This window comes from Geotrypetes seraphini, chromosome 7, assembly GCF_902459505.1.
Source record: "Geotrypetes seraphini chromosome 7, aGeoSer1.1, whole genome shotgun sequence".
NCBI classification, from domain to species: domain Eukaryota; kingdom Metazoa; phylum Chordata; class Amphibia; order Gymnophiona; family Dermophiidae; genus Geotrypetes; species Geotrypetes seraphini.
In genome coordinates, this window is record NC_047090.1 from 50,367,477 (window position 1) to 50,394,117 (window position 26,641).

The window sequence follows — 26,641 nt, forward strand, 5'->3', positions numbered from 1 at the left end:
GTTCATCATCTTCTCCAATTATTCAGATCTATGGCGTTCAACAAAGCTCTATTCTCTCTCCCTTACTCTTTAATATCTTCTTGGTCCCACTACTGACATTACCTCAATCAATAGGATTCACCCCTTTTGCCTATGCCGACGACATCCAACTTCTGCACCCAATCAACCCTTCAAATCAAAAAGGCATACAAGAAATAAATCACAAACTTGACAGTATCAGCCTATGGCTATGCAATAACCAACTGTCTCTGAATCTGGAAAAAACATCAGGTACTCTTTTGTTGTTTGTTTTTTTTTTCTGTCACAAAGAAAGAAACCCTAACCGGCCCAATTTGCCTAGAATCCCGTCAAATCAATATCGAACCCAAAGTTTCTCCATTTTAATTTTACTTTCAATCTAGATGTATTTATGAAATCTTCCCTTATGTATCAACTCACCCATCACCCAGTCATCTTTGTCTAGTTCACTCCCCCCCTCCTTTTTTTTTTTCCTCAACTTGTTGATGGCCGGTCTATCAAATTATAAATAAACTTAGAAACTTGCCTAAGGTCACAATGAGCTGCAGTGGGAACTGAAACCTCCAAACAGATACCCTAAATCCAGCTTCTAGTGCAATAGGAACATCCGTCTTGAACCTGTGGGTTGTAAGCCTCTGATCGCAAAATCCTGTGTAGAGAGCCTCATTTACATTTTTATGCTCCGCCTTCCATCACTCTGGGCTGTTCTGTAATTCTTCTCTCTACACGCAAGATGGTAGGAGCCTTTCTGTTCTGCTCATGCTTATTTTTCCCTTAAATTAGGGTTTTGTTTATCCAGTCATGAGGCTTTTTGGTGCTGCAGAGGATCCTGGTTATGGGTCATCTCTGGCTGCGAGAGGGCAGAGGTCTGTAGTCAAGAGGAAGCCTGCTTTGCCAGCCTGCACTAACAGTCCGGGAGTTCAGGGTCCATTCCCTAGGGAGCAAAGCTTGCTCCAAATTTTGTCTGCAGAGAACTTGAGCACAGGCTGACTGGCACCATGGGTGTTTTGCACTTGGATCAGGGCCAACTGCATTTCTTCCCCCTGACTTCACGCAGGGTTACCATACTATACCATACAGATTCTTGTATCCCACAATGTCGACTAGGAATCATTGTGGCTTACATAATATTAGAAATGATACAGAGGTGTATACCACATGTACATGAATACATTGTAACAGATCAGTGTAGTGAAGAGAATAAATGTGTTTTCAGTGCCTTCCTGAATTGGAAGTGTGTGGTAAGTCGTCGTAGGCTGTTTGGGAGTTCATTCCAGACTTTGGGTCCTTGAAATTCAAAGGTGGTTTCGAAGAGAGATTTCCTCTGGACCTTACGTGGGTAGGGGAGTAGTAGCTTCCAGTGTTGAGTTGTCCTCGAGTCATTGAAGGACTGTAAGACTGGGATGGCAGAAGTTAGACCGGCTGAGTTTTTTTTCCATATATGGCTTTATGGACCATACATGCAATTTTTAAATTGAATCCTGATTTTAACCAGTAGCTAGTGCAATTCCTTAAGCAGTGGACTTGCCCTCTCATATTTGGTTTTGCGAAGGATGAGCCTTGCTGCTGTGTCTTGGAGTACCTGCAGTTTCCTAAGGTCTTTCTCTGTGATGCAGCAGTAGACGGAGTTACAATAGTCCAAGTAGGGGAGAAGGACTACTTGGGCCACTGTCCTGAAGTTTTTCGGGCTTAGGGCTGACCTGATTGTTCTCAGCTGTCTTAATTGAAAGAAGACCTTCCTGACTAGTAAGTTGACATGATCTCTCATGGTCTGTTCGGAGTTCAGTATTACCCCGAGCACCCTTGATGTTCTGCTTATAGGTATCTGCTCGCCCGTGTTCAAAGTGATTTCCCATGAAGGCGGTGTGTTTTGGCTGCCAAACTAGAAAACCTTTGTTTTCTGTTTGTTCAATTTGAGGAAGCGCTGGTGAGACCATGTGTTTAAGTCTTCTATTAGTGTAGTAATGTACTAAATTGTGTCTGGTACCGAGTCTTTAGCCACACATAGGAGGTAGAGGTCGTCTGCGTAGGAAAAGGTGTGAATGTTGGGGTCGGCGACATGTTGACCCAAGGTCAGGTGGGGTTTGAGGTCTCAGTCCGCCTGGTTGGACTGAGGGGTAATCTGAAGAAGCAAGTTGTCCAATTTCCAGACTTGTCTGAGGCTGAAGTCTTCTTGTTTACCTGGCTGCATTTTCAGCCTTGGCAAAGTTCAAGCCAAGCTGGGAGACTTAAACAGCGGGACCAAAAGAATTGCCAGAATGGAGGCAGTCTCCCAACATGACTGGGCTAGAGACTCTGTTCCGTGAATTCAAATAACAGACATGAGAATAAGCCGTTTAATAATCAAATTCATATTTATTAATGTCTTTTATGTCTGGGGAGAGCCAAATAATGTCATCAAATTTTCTGTGCTCTCCAAAGGAGGGCTAAAAGCAGAAACTTTTTATACCTAATCTGACATCATTGTAATAATTACCATACTTTAGAATACAGTGGCACAGTTGATCACTTGACTTCCTTCCCTGGAATACCTTACGTCACTTTACATTTAAATCCCTAATTTGCCAATGTCAAGCCCAATTCTTAAACCCAACAGGTGGCAGTATTTTACTTTTTCTATCCCCATAACTTCTGTATGAACTTTCCTAATTAGCTTTGGGCTCCTTTTACAAAGCCGCGCTAGCAGTTTAACGCACGTAATATCGCGTGCTAAACCGCGCTAGCTGCTATTTTTTCGGCTAGTGCGGGGGTTAGCGCGTGATAAAAAGTCGTTCGCGTTAAACCTGCTAGCGTGGCTTTGTTAAAGGAGCCCTTTGTGTTTTAATCTATAAGGAATAGACTTTCCCTCTCTCTGCAGAGGCTGCATCTTGTCCCTCTGGGAAAACCATCACCCCTTGTTTCATTTCCTGAAAGTTCTTAATAAGCTTCCTCTATTCATGTCAGCATGTTCTGTTTCCTTTCTAACTCTAGGCTATTTTTTTCTCTCTAAGAATTCCAGCTTATAAAAGCTTTATTATTGTTATTCAGTTGATTCTACATTAGGTAGATTGTGAGCCCGCCGGGACAGACAGGGAAAAATGCTTGAATACCTGAATAAATGAATGCAAACCGTTCTGAGCTCCCTTGGGAGAACGGTATAGAAAATTGAATGAATGAATGAATAAATAAATAATAGCCAATTTAAAATAACCTTTTACAGACAGTTCCACAATTCACCTGCCTCATTTACCCCAAATAATCTCAAAGTTAATCTCCTTGTATCACCTTGCATGCTTTTATTTTCCAGTTTTAATTATTAATAGCAGCTGGGCACACCCAGGATATCAATAGCTGGATTGGCCATCGTGAGAACGGGCTACTGGTCTTTATGGACTATTGGTCTGACCCAGTAAGGCTATTATGTTCTTATAGCTCCCAGCACTTGCATGGCACAATGAGTACTGGCTGTATAGCCTATGAGAAAAATATTGAGGGGTTTTTAAGAGTTTGGGGGGGGGGTAAGGACAGGGTTCCTCACCTCTAAAATCCTACTCCCTGAAATTTTTAATTGTTGTTCCAGTGCAATAGGTGAGACATTCTAGACAGATGGGGCGGAATAGAAATCTCTAATGTAATGTAAAGGCCACCTGAAGAAGGAATCTACTCTGGAATTTTCCTTTTGCCTCTGCTGTACTTCACTGGGCTCCTTAGCTCCACCTGCAGTTCTTCCCTTCAGCACATGTGCCTGCAGGAGTGTTTGATCTACTGTCCACAATTTATTATTTTATTCGGTGTATTTTTTTGTCCCTTTTTCGAGGTTTCTGGTGCTTGGAGCATTTTTTTCAGCTCTGCCTGCTTTGAGAACACACAGACTTTGGTCTGTGACAGGCCAATCCTAGTGGGTATCTGTTAGCCAGCCTGCATGGTTTTTTTGAGATTTTTTTGGAGCTTAGGGCCATCCCTGAAGTGGACTCACCTACTGTTAAGCAGGGGTTGAGCAGGCTGTTGGGTGCCCTTAGGAGATTCGGTGGTGCCTCACAGGGTGCTGGCTGCATCTTATCGCCTCCACCCGTCCCAGTGCATGTCCAGTGTTCCGCAGGGGTAGAGGTGCAGTCAGGCTTAGGGTCTGACTGGCAGGCAGAAGATCAACTTTTGCAGAGGCATTCCCAGCATGAAGCAGTGATTCTCTCATTCAGCTACTGTTGGAGAGCTGAGGCAAGCTGCAGCACAGTGAGTATAGACTGTTAACAGCTTGAGAGGTGAATCGGAGGAGGTTTGAAAAGTGGGGTCCCCCTGTGTTCCCCCACCTGAAAAATCCTAAAATCACAGATTTTTTTTTTTTTTTTACTTTGGTAGGTGTAAAAAGTATTGTGATTTTGGCGTGAATTTCTTGATAAGGGCCATCTTGGAGTTTTAGCAGTCTTTTTTTTTTCTAAAGCTCCTTGCTTCTCCAAAACTGAGATTTTTTTTTTTGCCTCAAAACATGTTGGTTTAGAGTCCTTGGGCTCTCCTTGTAGATTCTTGCCAGGATTGCACAAATTAGTATTATCAGAGCATCCTTTTAACCAAAAGAGACTCAGAGAACTGGAGATCGATTCTGGGTTTCAATAATAATAATATAACAGTTTATATACCGTAGGATCGTGAAGTTCTATGCGGTTTACAATAATTAGAAGATGTTACAGATTGAATGGATTTAACAATGTTCTGCCGGTTAACATTGATTGAAAGATGCCACAAGTTGAGTGGATTTAACAAAGTTAGAAACTAGTGATTAACAACTCTAGGGATCAGTTATTGTGGGATGAGGTTAGTTGCCTAAGTACTTTAGGAACAGATATGTTTTTAGGCGTTTCCTAAATTCCCCATAAGTAGTAGACGTAAGCAATTGTTCTAGATCTTTACCCCATAATTCTGCCTGTATGAGAGGAGATGTTGATGATGTCTTTTGAATATATATCCTCTAACCAGAGGGGAGACAAAATTTGAGTGTGAACTTCTCTTATGTCTGTTGGCTGAGAAAGAGAAAAGGTCAGTTATGTATTTAGGGGCTAAACTGAATAGTACCTTGTAACAGAAACAACCAAACTTGAACTTCACACGTGCCTCCATCGGTAGCCAATGCAGAAGTTGGTAGGAAGGTGTAACATGGTCGAATTTCTTCAACCCAAGGATCAGTCTGATCGCTGTATTTTGCACTAATTGTAGTCGCTGTGTATTCTTCAGGGAAATTGTCAAGTAGGCGATGTTATAGTAATCAAGTTGTCTCAGTATGAGGGATTGTACCAGAATTCTGAATGATGACACATCAAAATATGCTCTAATGGACCGAAGCTTCCAGAGAGTGAAAAACCCCTTTCTGATTATGGGTGTCAGGTCAAAAGCGCGCCGGGACAAAGGCGCGAGCAGACAACTGAGCGCAGTGCGGAGGCGCGTGCCGAAGAAAAAGACTGTTTTTAGGGGCTATGACGGGGGTTGTGGGGGGGGAACCCCCCACTTTACTTTATACAGATCGTGCCACGTTGTGGGGGTGTTGTGGGGGGTTTGGGGGGTTGTAACCCCCCACATTTTACTGAAAACTTAACTTTTTCCCTGTTTTTAAGGAAAAAGTTATGTTTTCAGTAAAATGTGGGGGGTTACAACCCCCCAACCCCCCCACAACGCCGCCGCGATCTGTATTAAGTAAAGTGGGGGGGGCTCCCCAACAAAACCCCCCGTCGCAGCCCCTAAAAACAGTCTTTTTCTTCGGCGCGCACCTCCGTCTTGCGCTCAGTTGTCGGCGCGCGCCTTTGTCTTGGCAGAATATAAGCTGTCTAACAATCTCTTCTGTTTGATTCAGACAGATCAGATAGTCCTGTTCAGCTAGTCCAGGTATTGGTGTCTTTTGCTGTGTCCGTTTTGGTCACCATGCGTAGTATGTTGAGACCAAAGTCATTGGAGGTCTATGAACCCTGATTATGGGTCCACCTGGTCTTTCATAGTTAGGCTCTGGTCCAGTGTTACACCCAGTATCTTCATAGTAGATTGAATAGGATAACTGAATTTATTGATGCATAGTGATGTTTTGGTATTGAGCGGGTGTGGCGAAGCTACAAAAAATTTTGTTTTCTATGTTAAGTTTCAATTTGAATTCTGTCATCTGTTGCTCCATCAAATTTAGTACTTCTGTTGCTTTGGGAGTGATTTCCGAGAGAGAGTTAGTGAATGGGATAATGATCATGAAGTCATCTGCGTAGCTAAATAATTTTAACCCCAGCTGGGACAATTGCACACCTAATGAAGACATGTAGACATTGAAAAGCAATGGGGATAGTGGTGACCCTTGCAGCCTGCCAGATGGATTGCTCCAGGTAACAGAGAGATCATAATTGAAACGTACTTGATAGGTGCGAGACATAAGGAAACCTCAAAACCAGCCTAGCACCTCTTCTCTGATACCAATTGCATCTAAGCATTGTAGCAGTTTCCCATGGTCTATTAAGTCAAACACAGAGCTCATATCGAATTGCATGATCAGGGCGTTAGGTCCCTTACTGAACAGGAGGCGTAAGTTATCCAAGATAGCTGCATTTACTGTCTCGGTGCTGAACAGAAGTCTAAAACCAGATTGAGTTTCATGTAAGAGAGAGAATTGATTGAGATATTCCATTAATTGGGTATGTACCAATCCTTCCATGAGTTTTACAATAAATGGAATTGATGCTACTGGTCTGTAGTTGGTGACTAGTGCTGAAGATTCTTTGCTATTTTTTGGATTTGGGGTTATTATTATGTGGCCATTGTTAGTGAGGAATTTTCCATTTTTTAGATTATCGGTTAAATAATTCAGCAAAGATAGTTGTCTAATGAAGCTGCTTTCATAATTTCTGGGGGACATGAGTCCAAAACGCAATATGATTTTGAATACTTGTTATATAATTTGATATAGTTATTCCATTCTAAATCTTGAAAGAAACTCCAAATCATGTCAACTGGAATAGCATTTCCTTGGCTATTTGATGTTCATATGTGTCATTTGTCGAGCAGTTGATTCTTAGGTTTTGCTGAAGATAGTTTGATATTATGTACAAGTTGAGTGTGGTGTTAAATAAATCCGTAACCAGGTTGAACAGCTCTTTTGTATTGATACCTTTTGGGCTAGTGTTAGATAAGTCGATTATGGAAGAGTAAAATGCTTTACGTTTTTCTTTTATCAGTTGTTTATAGATTTTTATGTTGGATTTTCAATTGTTCCGGTCCGTCAATTTTCCTGTTTTTTTCAAATTCTTTCTAGTCGTCTGACTAGTTGTTTCATTTTTAGAAGTTTGGTGTCAAACCATTTGTTATGTTTATTCGAGCAGCTTTTGCTGTTTCATTTAGGGGCAATTTTATATAAAATGGATGTGCTAGTTTTCATCCAGTGATCCCAAAAATCGACCCCTTCTTCTATCTCCGCTTGTAGTTCATATTGTGACCAATATTCCTCTGAATTGATAGGACCCCTTGTGAGATGCTCTCTTTTTATCCTTGGTTGTGTTTTAGATTTTAAATGAGTCCAGTTTAACTTGAAATAATAAGTAAAATGGTCAGACCAGATATCGTGGCACCAAGTACCATCAGGTAGAGAGATAGAAGGGTCTAAAATCTCCTTTGTGGACATAGCTATCATGTCTAAGTGATGGCCTTTTTCATGTGTTTGTGTGGGTACAGGAAGAGTATAATTAAGCAAAGATAGAAAGTTTTTAAAGTCTTTCACATCTAGATTGTCCTCTTCATCTAGATGTAAGTTTATGTCTCCTGCGATGATTTTGTATGAAGGAGTAATTGAATTATGTAGGACAAATTCACAAAAGTCCTCTCTGGCTTTTGGCCAGTTTTTTGGTGGGACATAGAATAATATTTCAAGACAGTCAATGCAGCTCTCAAGATACCGCAATATACTTTATTGTGGCCAAAAGAGACTCAGAGGACTGGAGATCGATTCTGGGTTTGAAGGAGGTCAGTGCAGCTCTCAAGATCCCAGTAACACTGGGGGAATTTCTTGCCTCTTTGGATTTAACAGAGGCCTTTTTACATATCCCCATTTTTATGGATCACAGAATATTCTTGAAGTTCCACTTCTTGGAGCAGCACTTCCAGTTCTTGACCCTTCTATTTGGGCTGGTGACGGCACCATGTAATTTCACCAAGGTGAAGGTCGTGGTGGCAGCGCACCTTCACAAGGAGGGGATTCAAATGCATCCATACCTAGACGATTGACTGATATGAGCTCCTTCCAAATTCAGAGGCAGGACAGTGATGCAGCGAGTGTGCCAGTTTTTGCAGAGCCTGGGCTAGATTATAAATTTCTGAAAAAGCCACCTGAAAAAGACAATCTCTGGAATTTCTGCACATTCATTTCAACATGGAGAACAAAGTTTTTCTCCCAGAAGCCCGCAGAGAAAAGATCATGCGGGTGCTGGGGTCAGTGGTAGCAACAATAGGCATCATCTCTTGGGCGAGTGCACATTTATGCCCCCTCCAGGAAGCACTCTTAACCTGGTGGTCCCCACAGACAGATGCACTGCAGATACCCCTATCTTGGACAGCAGAAGCATGTCGCAATCTGAACTGGTGACTGGAGCTGTAGTCTCTGTCTCGAGGAGTGCTGTGACACACCTCTACTTGGGTGATTCTGAAGATGGATGCCAGCTTATAAAGTTGGGGAGCCCATTGCAAGGGACAACTGGTGCACGGTTGGTTCTCCTCTCAAAGGACGTGGAGATCGCTCTGAGGAAAGGGATGTTACCAGTGGTGTGCCTCAAGATTATTTCTTGGGCCTGTTCTTTTAAACATTTTTATAAACGATATTGCTGAAAGGTTGTCGGGTGAGATTTGCCTCTTTGCGGATGATACCAAAATCTGCATTAGAGTAGACATCCCGGATGGTGTGAATAACATGAAGAAAGACCTGGCGATGCTTGAAGAATGGTCTGAAATTTGGCAGCTAAAGTTTAATGCTAAGAAATGCAAGGTCATGCATTTGGGCTGCAAAAATCCGAGGGAACAGTGTAGTTTAAGCGGGTGAAGAACTTATGTGCACGACAGGAGAGCGGGGCTTGGGTGTGATTGTATGTGATGATCTTAAGGTGGCCAAACAGGTTGAAAAGGTAACGGTGAAAGCTAGAAGGATGAGGTATTGATGCCCCTGTATAAGACTTTGGTGTGACTTCATTTAAAATATTGTGTACAATTCTGGAGGCCGCACCTTCAATAAGATATAAAAAGGATGGAGTTGGTCCAGAGGAAGGCTACTAAAATAGTATGTGGTCTTCATCATAAGGCGTATGGGGACAGACTTAAAAGATCTCAATCTGTATACTTTGGAGGAAAGGCGGGAGAGGGGAGATATGATAGAGACGTTTAAATACTTACGTAATGTAAATGTGCATGAGTCAAGTCTTTCAATTGAAAGGAAACTCTTCAATGAGAGGGCATAGGATGAAGTTAAGAGGTGATAGAATCCAGAGTAATCTAAGGAAATAATTTTTTACAGAATGGGTTGTAGATGCATGGAACAGTCTCCCAGAAGAGGTGGTGGAGACACAGACTGTGTCTGAATTCAAAAGGTCCTGGGATAGGCATGTGGGATCTCTCAGAGAGAGAGAAAGAGATAATGATTACTATGGATAGGCAGAGTAGATGGGCCATTTGGCCTTTATCTGCCATCATATTTCTATGATTGGAGCCGAGAGCCATCCATCTGGTGCTGCAGTCACAGGGCAACTCACTGCAGAACAAAGCAGTAAGGGTTTTCTCAGACAATACAAAGGTGGTGGCCTACATCAGCAGGGAAGCACCAAGGGTATTCCTCTATGCTTGGAAGACCAAATGTTATTTCAGTGGGGGGAGTTTCATCTGTTGGCTCTCTCAGTAGTGCATGTAGCGCAGGGGTGCCAAAAAGGTTGATCGCGATTAACCAGTAAATCGCAAGGCCAACGTGAGTCGATTGCAGAACCCAGATTTGCGTTGCCTTTGTGTTCTCCCTGCTTCCCTGACACCACAAAAGCCAGGCGTGTGCAGCCACTGCACAAGCACTGGGCCCACAAATCTTCCCGCCTCCCCCGGACATCAATTCTGATGTTGGAGAGGAAATTCTGGCCCAGAACTTCCTCTCCAACGTCAGAATTGACGTTTGGGGGAGGGGGAGGGGGAAGGCTTGTGGGCCCAGTGCAGGCCTGGCTTTTGCAGCGTCAGGGAAGCAGGGAGAAATCGGCGGCAATGGCTTGGGAGACAGGGAGAGAAAAAGAAAGGGGACAGGGAGAGAGAAAGAAATTTAGAAAGAAAGGGGCAGAGAGAGAGAAAGAAAGAACAAAGGGCAGGGAGAGAGGAAGAACAAGTTGGGGAGGGAATGTAGTGTGTAGGGTAGCAGGGAGCAGACAGGGAGAGAGGAAGAAAAAGTTGGACTCATGGAGGGGACAGAGAGAGATGTTGTTTGGGGAATGGAATGAGGTCTGGAGGAGGAAGCATGCAGGAGGAAGAAAGAAAGAAAGATTTATTTATTTATTTGTTTACTTACTTATTGATTGATTGGATGCACAGTCAGAAGTAAGTGCAACCAGAGACTCATGAAATCACCAGATTTGGACTATGCGAGGTAATCAAAATACTAAATAAACTTGAAACTTGACAACTAAGGTAGGAAAAATGATTTTGTTTTCAATTTAGTTATCAAAATGTGTCCGTTTTGAGAATTTATATCTGCTGTCTATATTTTGCACTATGGCCCCCTTTACTAAACCGCAATAGCGTTTTTTTTTAGTGCAGGGAGAGCCTATGAGCATCGGGAGCAGTACAGGGCATTCAGCGTAGCTCCTTGCGCTAAAAATTGCTATTGCTATTTAGTAAAAGGGGAGGGGGTATATTTGTCTATTTTTGTATAGTTGTTACTGAGGTAACATTGCATATTTTAAAGTCATCTGCCTTGACTTCTTTGAAAACGCCCCAAATATAAATTGTAATTTACATTTTCTCTGCGTACAGTGTACTTTGTGTTTTTTAAAATTTTATTGTTGGTAGATCATTTTGACTTGGTCATTTTAAAAGTAGCTCGCAAGCCAAAAAAGTGTGGGCACCCCTGATGTAATGGGAGTGGACAACATGCAAGTGGACTTTCTCAGCCGGCATACTCTAGAACCCAGAAAAGGAAGTGTTAAACAGCATTGTGAAACAATGGGGGTGTCCGATCTTCGATTTGATGGCTTCAGTGATCAACAAGAAGATGGATCGGTTTATCAGTCGAAGATACAAACCAGGAAGCGCTGGCTTGGACACCTTGGTGCAGCCGTGGCCAGAGGCAGGGCTTCTGTATGTGTTTTACCTGTGGCCCATGATAGGCAGGGTTCTTTGGACAATAATGTCTCACCCCGGGCTAGTAGTTCTTGTCGTACCAGACTGGCCGCGGCATCTGTGGCAGAGGGACCAGTCTCAGATTAGCATTGCATCTAGGGCTACTCTCACAGGACCCAGTCACTTTGGTTTTATGGCATGGTTCTTCATCGCACAGCCTTAGTGAGCAAAGACTATTTAGAAGTGGTTATTGCCACTCTCCTAAGATCCTAGAAGCAGACAGTGTTGGCCACTTATGCAAAGGCCTGGCAGAGCTTTCAAAGCTGGTGTGCACAGAAGAAGGTGAATCTGGTTACGTGTCTGATTTCTTTGGTTCTAGCGTTCTTCAAGAGGGGCTTTGAAAGGCCTGGTAGTTGTCTCCCTCAGAGTTCAGATAGCGGTTTTTTATGCTTTAGACCTCAGATGAAGCTTTAATAGCGGACCCTCCTTTCACAGTATTCCATCATGACAAGGTGGTCCTCCGTATTCATCCTAAATTCTTACCAAAAGTTGTTTCAGAATTTCATCTCAACCGATCCATTGTACTCCCAGTGTTTTTTTCCAAAGCCTCATTCTCATCCTAGAGAAACAGCATATTCTGGATTACAAGCATTCTTTGGCTTTCTACCTAAGTGAGAACATGAAGACTGCCAATCAAGTGGAGCAAGCTTCATCCAAGGCAAGGCAAGGCAAATCATAGGTTGCATACGTAGGAGTTTCGTCAGCCGTAAACCTGAAGTCATTATGCCATTGTATAGATCCATGGTGAGGCCCCACCTGGAATACTGTGTGCAGTTCTGGAGGCCGCATTACCGTAAGGATGTGCTGAGACTGGAGTCGGTCCAGAGAATGGCCACCCGGATGGTCTCGGGACTCAAGGATCTCCCGTACGAGGAACGGCTGGATAAGTTGCAGCTGTACTCACTCGAGGAACGCAGAGAGAGGGGTGACATGATTGAGACATTCAAGTATCTCACGGGCTGCATTGAGGTGGAAGAAGATATCTTCTTTTTCAAGGGTCCCGCAGCAACAAGGGGGCATCCGTGGAAAATCAGGGGCGGGAAACTGCACGGGGACACCAGGGAATTCTTTTTCACTGAAAGGGTGGTTGATCGCTGGAATAGTCTTCCACTTCAGGTTATTGAGGCCAGCAGCGTGCCTGATTTTAAGGCCAAATGGGATAGACACGTGGGATCTATTCACAGAGAAAGGTAGGGGAGGGTCATTGAGGTGGGCAGACTAGATGGGCCGTGGCCCTTATCTGCCGTCTATTTCTATGTTTCTATGTTACAAAGGACTAAGCCACATAGATCTTCTCCTCAACTTTTCATCTCTTTCGATCCAAACAAGTTGGGACGTCCAGTGTCTAAACAAACCATCTCCAACTGGTTGACTGCTTCCATCTCATTCTGTTATGCTCAGGCTGGACTGCATCTAGAGGGTCGAGTCACAGCCCATAAAGTTAGAGCCATGGCGGTATCTGTAGCTTTCCTTAGATCTATTCCTATTGAGGAAATCTGCAAAGCTGCCACTTGGTCCTTGGCTCATACATTCACCTCTCATTATTGTCTTGATTCTTTTTCCAGACGGGATGGCCACTTTGGCCAGGCAGTATTACAAAATTTATTCTCCTGAATTGCCAACACTCCCACCATCCCATTCTGGTTAGCTTGGAGGTCACCCATATGTTGAGAATATATTGCCTGCTTGTCCTGGAATAAAGCACAGTTACTTACCGTAACGGGTGTTATCCAGGGACAGCAGGCAGATATTCTCACAACCCACCCACTTCCTCTGGTTGGCTTCTTAGCTAGCTATCTGAACTGAGGAGACGCTGAAGAGATGTGCGCCCTATGTCAGGTGGGAAGGCACTCGTGCCATACGCGGTGCGGCAGTCGCGAACTTTCCAAAAGTTCTTCAAGCAAGTCTGCTTGTGAAGCTCTCCCACATCGGGGCTTCGAGGTTGTCACCCATATGTTGAGAATATCTGCCTGCTGTCCCTGGATAACACCCGTTACAGTAAGTAACTGTGCTATCTGCATGCAGAAAACAATGACTGATTATTTCAGTAGAATGTTGGTTTAAAAATAGGTTTACAGTGTATTGTATTAGTCGGAACAGTGCTGTTTCTATAACTGAAAAAACTGTGTTAAATTGTATTTGGTGTGGTTTTTTGCTGAATAAAAGTTTTATTGCATTTGACTACAGCGTACTGTGATTTTTCATGACTAAAAAGTGGTACGCCGATTAAGCGCACACTCCGTTTAAGCGCACACTCCGTTTAAGCGCACACTCCGTTTAAGCGCATGTGGCGGTCCGGTTCGGAGGCCTTGCACTTAAGCGGAGTCAACTGTACATAATCTTCCCTTCTAGCTGTCACCATTGTACAATGTCTATTACAGCCCCCCCTCCCCTTCAATTCAGCTTAGAATGCAACCACCACAGTATCTGCAACCTTGGCTAAGGTCTGAGCCTATAATTGAACCTAATTACCTCTCCCTGGTACTCTCAAATTCTTTTCACTTTACAAAAGCAAAATGTTATATGATTGAATCAGTTCCAAAGTTTTATTGGTTGCAGCATTTAACAACATAGCTGCATTTTTTTTCAGGAAGTGGAAACAAAGTTCTTTGTCCTTTCAGAATCCATCATGCAATTTTACATCTAAATTCAACCTACAGTAAAACCTTGGATTGCAAATAATTTGGTATGTAAGTGTTTTGCAAGACAAGCAAAACATTTTATTAAATTTTAACCTGATATACAAGCAAGGTCTTGCAATACAAGTACATACAGTATACACACATCACTTCACAACTGAGCCGATGGTTCTTTTTTTTTTTTTTCTTTCTCTTTCTCTCACTCTGCAGGATTGTAGTGACTGTTCTAAACAAGCAAGGTCTATCAATACGAGTGCATATACAGTATTTTGTTTTAAAGTTTTTGGGTTGTGGAGTTTTCATTATTTCTTATGGGGGACTTTGCTTTGCTATACGAGTGTTTTGTATTACAAGCATGTTTTCGGAACGAATTATTCTTGCAAGCCTAGGTTTTACTGTAAATGCGGTGTTTATTGAGAATGGTTGGGACTGAAGCCATTCTGGATGATGGGTATTAGTGCTGCCCGATTCAGGAAAAAAAATTTCGATTCGATTCAGCCTATTGAATCAATTTTTCGATTCGATTTTCCTGCCCAATTGGGTGTTTTTATAAAACATCCTGATGGGTTTATTTTATAGCCTCTTCACCCCCTTTGCCTTCTCCTAACCACACTGGTGCTGTGGTGTAAACAAAATAAACAAAAAAGACTTTTCCTCTCTCTGTTAAATCCTAGCTCATATTTGTGATCTAACAAAAGCTCTGACAGGATACACTTTTCAAATCTGACACATTGTAATCACAAAACAGAAAATAAAATTATTTTTTCTACCTTTTGTTGTCTGGTCAATATTCAAATCTTGTTGGCCTTAGGCTCTGGTTGTCTTAGAAACATAGAAATAGACGGCAGATAAGGGCCACGGCCCATCTAGTCTGCCCACCCCAATGACCCTCCCCTACCTTTCTCTGTGAATAGATACCACGTGTCTATCCCATTTGGCCTTAAAATCAGGCACGCTGCTGGCCTCAATAACCTGAAGTGGAAGACTATTCTAGCGATCAACCACCCTTTCAGTGAAAAAGAATTTCCTGGTGTCCCTGTGCAGTTTCCCGCCCCTGATTTTCCACGGATGCCCCTTTGTTGCCGCGGGACCCTTGAAAAAGAAGATATCTTCTTCCACCTCGATGCGGCCCGTGAGATACTTGAATGTCTCGATCATGTCACCCCTCTCTCTGCGTTCCTCGAGTGAGTACAGCTGCAACTTATCCGCGTACGGGAGATCCTTGAGTCCCGAGACCATCCGGGTGGCCATTCTCTGGACCGACTCCAGTCTCAGCACATCCTTACGGTAATGCGGCCTCCAGAATTGCATACAGTATTCCAGGTGGGGGCCTCACCATGGATCTATACAATGGCATAATGACTTCAGGGTTACGGCTGACGAAACTCCTGCGTATGCAACCTATGATTTGCCTTGCCTTGGATGAAGCTTGCTCCACTTGATTGGCAGTCTTCATGTTCTCACTGACGATCACCCCTAAGTCTCGTTCTGCTTCAGTTCTTGTTAGGATCTCGCCATTAAGGGTATAAATCTTGCATGGATTTTGGCTGCCCAGGTGCATGACTTTGCATTTTTTGGCATTGAAGCTGAGTTGCCAGGACCTAGACCAGCGCTCCAGTAGTAGTAGGTCATGCATCATGTTGTCGGACATTGAATTTATGTTTGTTGTGCTTTTGCCCACTACATTGCTTAGTTTGGCGTCATCGGCGAATAATGTTATTTTACCTCGCAGCCCTTCTGCCAAGTCTCTTATAAAGATGTTGAATAGGATCGGGCCCAGGACCGAGCCCTGCGGCACTCCACTGATTACCTCCGTCATTTCGGAGGGGGTGCCGTTCACCACTACCCTCTGAAGCCTACCTCCAAGCCAGTTCCCAACCCATTTTGTCAATGTGTCGCCCAATCCTATAGAACTCATCTTGCTCAGCAACCTGCGGTGTGGTACGCTATCGAATGCTTTACTGAAGACCAGGTATACGATGTCCAGGGACTCCCCAACATCCAGCTTCCTCATCACCCAGTCAAAGAAGCTGATCAGGTTGGACAAACTAAAATCGATGGGATTAGGAGATACATTCACTACATGGGTAAAGGATTGGCTAGATGGTAGGATTCAAAGGGTGATGGTAAACGGTACCCCCTCCAAAACGTCAGCTGTGACGAGTGGAGTACCTCAGGGCTCCGTCTTAGGGCCGATACTATTCAATTTATTCATAGGAGATTTGACCCAAGGACTTAGAGGAAAAGTATCACTGTTTGCCGACGACGCCAAACTATGCAACATAGTAGGCAAAAGCAGTGTACCTGACTTTATGACGCAGGACCTACGACAGTTGGAACAGTGGTCATCAACTTGGCAACTAAGCTTCAATGCCAAAAAATGTAAAGTAATGCACCTAGGCAAAAAAACCCCACACAGAACTTACACACTAAATGGTGAAACCTTGTCCAGTACCACGATAGAACGTGATTTAGGAGTGATCATTAGCAATGATATGAAGGCTGCAAATCAGGTGGAGAAGGCTTCGTCCAAAGCAAGACAAATGATGGGCTGCATCCGTAGGGGTTTTGTCAGCAGAAAACCTGAAGTCATAATGCCACTGTACAGATCCATGGTGAGACCTCATCTCGAGTATTGTGTTCAATTCTGGAGACCACACTACCGGAAAGATGTGTTGAGAATTGAATCGGTTCAGCGAATGGCTACCAGGATGGTCTTGGGTGCAGGGATCTCACATATGAAGAAAGACTAAAAAAACTGCGGATGTACTCGCTGGAGGAGCGAAGAGAGAGGGGGGACATGATTGAGACCTTTAAGTATATCACGGGGCGTATAGAGATGAAAGATGATATCTTCAGTCTTACAGGGCCCTCGATAACCAGAGGACACTCGCTGAAAATCAGGGGAGGGAAATTTCAGGGTGATGCTAGAAAGTACTTCTTCACCGAAAGGGTGGTCGATCATTGGAACGAGCTGCCTCAGCAGGTGATTGAGGCCAACAGCGTGTCAGATTTTAAGAGAAAATGGGATATTCACATGGGATCAATAGGGGAGTAAAAGTCAGGGAGTAGGTCATTGGTATGGGCAGACTCGATGGGCTATAGCCCTTTTCTGCCGTCAATTTCTATGTTTCTATGTTTCTATCTCCCCTTAGTAAATCCATGTTGACGGGGATCCCGTAGATTCTCCTCGTTCAGGATCGTATCCAATTGGCGTTTGATTAGAGTTTCCATTAGTTTGCACACTATTGATGTGAGGCTCACCGGTCTGTAGTTTGCTGTCTCCATCTTGGAGCCTTTCTTGTGGAGTGGAATGACGTTAGCCGTCTTCCAGACCAACGGGACGTTACCCGTACTAAGGGATAGATTGAAGAGCGCGGATAGCGGTTCCGCCAAGACATCACACAACTCCCTGAGCACCCTGGGGTGTAGGTTGTCAGGCCCCATTGCCTTATTAACCTTAAGCTTTGACAGCTCGCAGTAGACACTGCTGGGTGTAAACTCAAAATTACTAAACGGATCATCTGCGTCAACCCTTGTCTGTAGCTGAGGGCCGAGTCCTGGCGCCTCGCGAGTGAAGATTGAGCAGAAGTATTCATTTAACAGTTGGGCTTTTTACGAGTCCGCTTCTACGTAGTCTCCATCTGATTTCCTAAGACGTACTATCCCGCCTGAGTTCTTATTTCTGTCACTGATATACCTGAAGAAGGATTTGTCTCCTTTCTGGATGTTCTTCGCTAGAGACTCCTCCATGTGGAATTTGGCCTCCCTAACTGCTATTTTGACGGCTTTTGACTTGGCCAGATAGACTTTCCTAGAGTCCTGTTTCCCTGATTGTTTGTAAGAGATGAATGCTTTTTTCTTCTCCTTGATGAGGTCCAAAATCTCCGCAGAGAACCACTGTGGCTTATTGTTCCTTCGCTGTTTACTTACTGATTTAACATAGCGGTTTGTTGCTTCTTGTATGGTGGCTTTCAAAGTTGACCACATTTCTTCCACGTTATCGGTTTCTGCTTGGCTTTGTAGCGCCTGGTGAACAAAGTCTCCCATTTCTTTGAAGTTTGTGTCCTTGAATTTGAGGACCTTGGTCAGTGTGGTAGATTTAGTGAAACCTTTCCTGAGATTGAACCATACCATGTTGTGGTCACTGGACACCAATGTGTCGCCCACCGAGACCTCTGTGACACTTTCTCCATTGGTAAGTATCAGGTCCAGTATTGCCTGATCCCTTGTTGGTTCCAACACCAGTTGCCTGAGTCTTGCTCCCTTCATAGAGTTTAATAGCCTCCTGCTGCTGCCGGAAGCAGAGGAAAGCATGTCCCAATCCACATCAGGTATGTTGAAGTCACCTGTGTCCCCACGCAAGGTGATATTCTCTATATCTCCGATTAATTCCATATCTAGGTCATCCTGTTGTTTTGGGGGTCTGTATATTACGCCAAGATACAGGCATTTGTCCTTCCCTCTGGCCAAATTTACCCAAAGGGATTCACCAGTGTTGTGGACATCTGTGATTCTGGTGACTTTAATGTCATCTTTAGTATATAATGCTACAGCTCCTCCCATTTTGCCCTCCCTTTGCCCGGCGGAGCAAGTTGTAACCCGGTATGACCATGTCCCACCCGTGGGAGTCCGTGAGCCAGGTCTCAGATATCGCCACCACATCCAGGTCGGCATTCCTCATTTCTGTTTCTAATTCCAGGATCTTGTTTCCCAGAATGTGGGCGTTTACGTACATAGCCCTCCATGTTGTATGTTTGTTACGTCTCAGTGGTGATGTTCCCGCTTGAGCTACTTGGACACCTTTAGCATTATTCGCATGTTTTGTACTTTCCCTAGACCCAGAGTTACAACATGCACCTATCCCGGACTCCCCAGACCCAGAACTACAGTGTGTTTCTATCTCAGACTCGGAAATGTGTGTACCCTGTGGGGGTATTCCCGCTTGGGCTACTTGAACTCCTTTAGTACAATTTGCAATGTGTGTTCTCTCGCTGGACCCAGAATTACAATGTGTACTCCCTCTAGACCCAGAATTACAATGTGTACTCCCCCTAGACCCAGAATTACAATAAGACCCAGAATTATAATGTGAGCCAACCCCAGACTCAAAAGTGTGTATACTCTCCCCTGACCCAGATCGGTGTTTACTTACCTTAGTCTCAAAAAAGTATTGGCAGCTTAGCTCGCCAGGTAGGTTGTTTGTGCCCGTACCCTCCCCCAACTTACCTAGTTTAAAGCCCTGTGTAGTAGGCGGGCTAGACAGTGTCCAAGAACGTTCTTCCCTCTTCTGGTCAGGTGTAACCCGTCTGGTCCCTGTAGTCCTTGCAATGTCTCTCCATGGTGCAAGAACCCAAAGTTCATCTCCTTGCACCATCCCTGCAGCCAGTCGTTTGCCCTCTGGATGCGATCCTCCCTGGCACTGCCCTTGCCCCTTACTGGGAGGATCGAGGAGAAGACCACCTGCACATCCATCCTCCTCAGCTTCTCACCCAGGGCTCTGAAGTCTTCAGGTATGCTCTCCGGGGTGCTCCTGGCGGTGTCGTTGGTTCCGTTGTGGATGAGAATCATGGGGAAGTGGTCACCGGGCTTGATGAGTCTGTCCAGGCAAGCGGTTACATCCCGGATCCTGGCCCCTGGCAAACAGCAGACCTCTCTTGATTTCAGGTCTGATCTACAAATTGGACCCTCGGTGTCCCTCAGCAGCGAATCCCCGATGACCACCACTCTGCGCTTTTTAGGGGTGGGCCGATCTGTTGACTCCGGAACTGGAACTGTCTGCTGAACAACTTCCTGTTCCTCGTTGTCAGGACCTTCCTGTAGCAGCTGGTATCTGTTCCTCAGGGTGATTTGTGGTGTCGATGTAGAGCCGCCCTGTATGTGAGAGAAAGAGACAGAATAAGGTCTTCTGCGTTTTCCTGTGGAGGAAATCACCAGCTGCCAGGAATCAGCGTCTCCTGCCACTTCCTGTATTCCGACGGTTTGTCTCAAGTTTGCAGGTTTGGATGCTTTGGGTGTCTCTAGGATGGTCTTGTCAGGTTCCTGTTCGGTGATCTGAGACAGCTCCTGGATGACTCCGTCAATGAAGGTCTCGTCGTCTCGGATACATCTTAAGCGCTGAATCTCCTCTCTCAGGCTCCTCAGCTCTAGCAAAAGGCTTTCATCTGGCTGATCCATTCCTTCCGTCTGTGTGGAGACTGTAGACATCTTTGAGGGGATGGCCTCGGTCTGTACAGAGACCTCTGCCCTCCGTCCTGGCTTCCCTTCCATCTGTACGAAGACCGTAGCCATCCCCTGGGTACTTTCGGTGACTGGACTGCCTGTCTTGATAGAAGTCTTGCTGCTTCTAGTTCTACCTGCCATTTACAAAAGTTGGTTTTTTGTTTTTTTTTAATATTTGTTAGGATGGGGGCTGTTAGGTGTTGTCAGAAAGTGTTGAGGTTGGAGGGATAGAGGTAGCTAGTTAGTTCTTGGTCTGGGAGATAGAGTAATAATAATAATAATAATTTTATTCTTGTATACCGCCATACCCAACGAGTTCTAGGCGGTTCACAGTCATTAACTAAGGTCCGCGCTGACACATGGATTTACAAAATTTTAACAAAATTACAAAAATTACAGAATTTTAACAAAAAATTACAGGCAATGAAGAGGGGGGGCGTGGGGAACTCAATGACTGAGATTTAGCAGAGGTAATGATAAGACAGAAGGTAGGGTTGGTAAGCGGTAACGAGAGTGAGACCAAGTGTGGAGAGGGGGGGGGAGGAGAAGGAGCAGAAGGAATGGGGGAATGTGGGACAGGGGAGAAGCCGGGGGCAGGGGGATTAAAAGCCCTGTTCGCGGAAGAGGTGCGTTTTGAGAAGTTTTCTAAAACTAAGGTAAGAGGGGGCCTCTAGTATCATTTGGGCAAGCCAAGGATTCTGCTTAGCCGCCTGGTAAGCAAAGGTTTTGTTGAGAAATCTATTGAGGTGACATAATTTTAGGGATGGGAAGACGAACAGCTGGATTCTGCGGGATTTCTTGTTGGTGAGATTCAGAGTGAAATGGTGATTGAGGTAACTTGGTAATAGACCAAAAACTGTTTTGTAGCAGATGCAGGCGAATTTGAATAGGACTCTGGATTCGAAAGGGAGCCAATGCAGTTGGTGGTAGAAAGGCGTGATGTGGTCCCATTTGTTCAGGCCGAATATGAGGCGGACGGCAGTGTTCTGGATCAGTTTTAGTCTCCTCATGGTTTTCTTTGTGGAGCTCAAATAAATGACATTGCAATAGTCTAGTACGCTGAGCACGGAGGACTGTACCAAAAGGCGGAAAGAGGCGTCGTCAAAGTATTTTTTTATGGTGCGCAGTTTCCAGAGCAACGAGAAGCATTTCTTGATAGTAAGATCGGTGTGATTTTCTAGCGATAGATGTTTGTCTAGAGTGACTCCCAGTATTTTTAATGTTTGTTCAAGGGGGAAGACCAGACCTTTCACCTGAATTGTGGAGTCTTTGATTTTTTCATTGGGGGAGGCTAGGAAGAATTTTGTTTTGTCCGGGTTTAGTTTTAATCTGTAGGATAGCATCCAGAGTTCTATCTGATTGAGTATGTTTGTGATGTAGGCTAGAAGTTCTGGGGAGAAAGTGGAGAGTGGGATGACTATTGTGATATCATCTGCGTAGATGAAGAATTTGAGTTTGAGTTTATGAAGGAGGTTACCCAGGGAGGCGAGGTAGATATTAAATAGTGTGGGGGACAGGGGGGAGCCCTGTGGCACCCCGCAGGAGTTAATCCAGCTAGGTGAGGAAGAGTCGTTTTTAAGTACTCTGTAGGATCTGTTTTGTAGGAATCCGCGAAACCAATTGAGGACCTGGTCGGAGATGCCTATGTGGGTCAGGCATTCAAGGAGAATGTTTTGGTCTACTAGGTCGAACGCACTGCTCAAGTCGAGTTGAAGGATCAAGGCGCTGGAGCCCAGGCTGAAGAGGGTGTGCAGGTGGTCAATTAAGGCTGCTATGATGGTTTCGGTGCTGTAGTCTGTTCAAAAGCCCGATTGATTGTCACTAAGTATGTTGAATTTATCCAGATAAGCGGTGAGATCAGCTTTTACCACCCCTTCAGCTATTTTGGTGAAAAGAGGGATGCTAGCGATTGGTCTGTAATTAGAAGGGACGTTTGGGGAATCATTAGTGTTTTTTATGATGGGGGTTAACATAATATGGCCTTGGTCTGGAGGAAAGTATCCTGAGGAAAGTAGGAGATTCACCCAGGTTAGCATGTTGGCTTTGAAGTGGATGGGCGCAGTTTTCATGACGTTTGGAGGGCAGGTGTCTAGTTTGCAGAAGGAGTTGGAATATTTGTTGTAGAGTTTATTGAAGGTTTCCCAGTCCAGTGTTTTGAATTGGTTCCAGTTTAGATCTGCACTGGACCCTTGTTCTAGTTTATATATGTCGGTGTCAGGAAGAATGGGAAAAAGCTCAAGAGGATTAGTCGAGGTAGGTAAAGTAGATCTTAGTTTTTGAATCTTGGAGATGAAAAAATCAGCTAAGGTGTTTGCGGTTAATGTGGAATCTTCATGGTTGTTGGTGAGTGTCTCGATGTGGTATAGGTCGTTAACCAGCTTGAAGAGAGTGCTACTGTTGTTTGTAATGTCTCCAATTTTGTGTGAATAGAATTTTTTCTTTTTTCCTTGGTAAGGTTTTTATAGGTTTTTAGTTTAAGTCTCCAGGTGTCTCTGTGTTCCTGGGATCCCGATTTTAGCCATGCTCTTTCCGATTTTCTAAGGTCCCTCTTCAACTGAAGTAGCTCTGCATCGAACCATCCCTCCTGATTAATAGTTCTGATTTGTCGGGTTTTTATGGGGGCTATTTCGTTTAAAATGTTTGTGCTGTCGTTGATCCTATCTGTCATAAGTTGTTCTGTTTCTTCGCTTAGTTTTGAGTTCTTTTCGTAGTGGGCCCAAAATTCCTCTGGGTCTATCTTTCCCCTGGAGGTGTTAGTTAATTGTCAGTTAAGGTTGCCTGCTTGTTAGTGTGCTAGTGAGGTCAGTCTGATTAAATGTTAGAGGATAGTGTGGTCTGCCTGTTAAAATGGTTTGGGGATAGAGTGATTGGTGTGGTCCGCCTGTTAAGTGTGAAAGGTTTAGTTGCTTGTTGGTTAGGTAGAAAGTTGAAAGACTTGGAAGAAATTTGAAGAAAGACTGAAGTCAATTGGTTAATTAGCTAGTTGTAGAAGTTAAGAGACCGGCTAAAGTTGATAGCCCTTCCTTGATGCCCTTCTTGAGGCCCTTCGCTTAGCGCCTTTTATGGGGGGAGTTTGGCTGGTGATGTCGGGGGTGGGCGGAGTTAGCTCTCGCCTCTTCCCCTGCTAGCACCTCCTTCTCTGCTCCTCTCTCCGCTTCTTCCTGCTAGCACACTCTCTGCTCCGCTCACTGTTCTGCCAAGTGCTCAGGACTAGGCACAGCTCCTACAGTCTCCCTTCGGCTGGCCTTGCACTGTCCCTTGGCTGGCCTTGCCAGGGTCTCCTTCTTTTCTTCTTTCTCCATGCTAACCATCCATCTTCTATCTCTGTCCTCCCCTTCCGTTTCCCTTCCCTCCCCTGGAGGTCTGGCATCTTTCCTTTTTTTCGTCTCCATCCACAGATCCACCTTTTCTCAACTACCCTTTCATCCAGCATTTCTCCCTCCTTCCCTACTACCCCAGGGTCCACCATCTCTCCCTTTCTGTTCCCAACTACCCTCCTATCCAGTATCTTTATCCCCCCTCCACACCATTCCTTGTGTCCAATTTCTCTCCCTTTCTGTTCCTTCCCTCCCTAAATCCCATTATTCACCATCTATCTCCCACTCCTGTTTTTAGACCCATTATTTCTTCCCCTCAAAGTCTGGCATAGGCACGTATCTTTGAACCCACCCCTTCCCTCCCTCCGTGTACTTCTACACCAGCACCCCCCTGAAGGCCTGCACCCCCGTGAAGGCCTGTCCTCCCCCGCCCCGAAGGTCTGTCCACCCTGAAGGCCTGTGATTCCCTCTGGCCTCCCGCGCCTCCCTTTATCTGATTGCAGCCTGCAGAAAGGATCGCGGTTACTTTAGCGATCCTTGCAGGTTGCCATAGGCCTTAGGAGCTGTCATCCTTCTGCCACGGTCCTGCCCCTCCTCTGACATCAGAGGCAGGATCGCAGCAGAGGGACAACAGCTCCGGAGGCCTATGGTAACCTGCAAGGATCGCTAAAGTACCCGCGATCTTTTCTACAGGCTGCTCTCTGCCGCAGTCAGGGAGGCGCGGGAAGCCAGGGGGGAAGCCGGACACTGCAGCACTTTCTGACTGACCCTCCCCCCTCGCTTTCTAAAGCAGGAGCGGCAGCGCCGGCCAGAAAGAGACAGCGCTGCCGGTCCTGCTTTAGGGGGTGAGAGTCAGACAGTGAATCGGGAGGCCGATTTTTTTTTTTTTTTTTTAATCGATTCAAATCATTTCACCCAAAATGAATCGGTGAATCGAGCAGCACTAATGGGTATCAGTTCATAGAGATCATATTTTTTGTAAAATAATGAGAATTTGGGTTAAGAGAATGTTCAGATAGAGTGCTATTCTGCATTTACAAAATTAAAGGCTAAATTTATTAAAGTGCTCTAATGCTATTAGTAAAGAAATTTCTTTGCATAAAATGGGACCTATGGTAAATTGTGTTAATGCATGTTAGCAGAAAGTAACATGGTAGTAGTGCCTATTAATAAATCGAGTCCTAAAATTTGTGTTTTGTATTTGATATTTATAGATTTGTTTGTAAATTGCTGAGATTTAGCTGTACCATAGTTTGGGATTACATCAAATTTGGAATAAAGATATACTATGGACAGTATATTTTGGAATCATGATTCCTAATATTCTCTAGTATCAGATAATGAAATACATTTCTTTAAGTGAAGACACATTTCTTTCCTTCTATTCATAGGCTAAGTTAAAATAAGCAGAAGCACATTCCAAGTTCTCACTCAGCATTACTAAGAATAGACTGTATATTTCTTAAAGTTAATGGACCCCTAAGTATTAAATTGCATAATTGGAAACAAGTAAATCTACTTAGATTTTTGAGCATACATTGTGTAGTTGGTTTCAGTAATATATTTGTTTCTGATATGTTTATTTTTAGATCCCCAATTTTTTGCATTTGACTCCAGTGGCAATTAAAAAGCACTGTGCAGCTCTCAAAGGTGAGTGTATTTACTTTTGGACATCTTTCATTTTTCCAGCCTGGGTTGATTTCTCTCTACTTGCAGTCAGACCTGTTCCCATTCTTGAAGGCAGTAGATTCTCAGTTATCCAGTACCTTTAGGGATTGGTAGATGCCAGATAACTATAGCTTCTGGTTGTTTGAGAGTTACTCTAAAAATAGTTTTGTCTCCCCACCTTACTCTATTCCTCCTCTATTATCCCCACACCCCCACTTGTAGGTCCTCCCTTTCCACCCTCCATTTTCTCTCTCCCCCTTTTCCCCCTACTTATGGGTCCAGCATCTATCCATCTCCCCTCCCCTTCACCCTGCTGTTCCACCTACCCGCCCCCCCCCCCCCCCCGTCTACCCTCTCTCCACATGGGCTGGCTTCCTGGACCCCCTCACTTAACTGGTGCCCTCTCTCCACATGGGCTTCCTTCCTGGACCCCCCTCACTTAACTGAAGCAGCAGCTGCAACTGGTCAGCGGAGGCAGTGCTGTAAACAGGCTGCTCGCAGCCAGCCCCGGCAGAGCCTTTCCTCTGCCGTGTCAGAAGTGAGGGAGGGTGTGTGTGTGGGTTAGTTAGCAGGTCAGGACCGCTGTCACCACTGCTTTGGGGTTTGAGGGGGAGGGGGGGGGAGTTGGTGGGTCAGGACAGCTGCTGCTTCAGGACCTGAAGGGAAGACCATTTTCTTTTTGTCAGTGATTTTTTTATTTATTTTTTGCCAGTTGTAGATGAGAGTTTCGTTGCTTGAGTTCCGGTTAATTGGCATTCTACTATACTTGTTTATAATGTGAATGCATGAAACAGAGGAGTCATAGGCCCTTCAGGGGGATTTTCCCCATTAATATCCTGCTCTGTTGCAACCCAACTATAGTAACCACTCATCTGCAGAAGGTTCCTCTTAAACTCTGGTAGTCAGTGTTCTCAGAAAATTATAGTACCTGGGTGGGGGTGGGGAGTACAATGCATCTATTCATGATAACATTTTCTTCTAAGTTAAACAGGTGGTCAGTAAAATCAGTGGGGCAGTGCACCCATTTGAAAGGTCCTGTGGAGAACATTGATATGCTTGTATTCTGAACCCCCAAAATTGGTTTCTGGAGGGGGTGGAGGTATTTGCCAGTTTGTTTGGCCCGAGAGGCAGTCAGAAGAAACGGCAGTCCGGGTTCCAGGCTTCTTGAGGCAGAGGATCTCCCTGTAAGCTTTAACAGCTTCCATCTTGCAGCTCCTACACATACAGCATGGAACAGCCTGAGAGAGCGATTTGGAGGGGGTCTTCCAAAATTACATTTAGAAGGTTTGGTGGGTAGTCCTGGGTTTCCCCACCTGAAATCGCCGGTTTTGGGGTTTTAGATTACCTTTCAGTAACCATCTTGGATTTCCCAATTTGAATTAAAATCATTTTATCTGCTTCAAAACTCTTTGTTTTTGATCAAGAATGGTT

General features: G+C 44.6%; 1 protein-coding gene across 1 annotated transcript in view; it reads left to right on the forward strand.

The window, feature by feature from the left end:
• The window catches only part of MRPS35 (mitochondrial ribosomal protein S35), a 133,993-nt gene that overhangs the window by 31,490 nt on the left and 75,862 nt on the right, over positions 1-26,641 (forward strand). Inside the window, exon 4 of the mRNA XM_033953294.1 lies at positions 25,132-25,192. Coding sequence (XP_033809185.1) covers positions 25,132-25,192 — 61 coding nt within the window. The remainder of the gene's footprint in view (positions 1-25,131; positions 25,193-26,641) is intronic.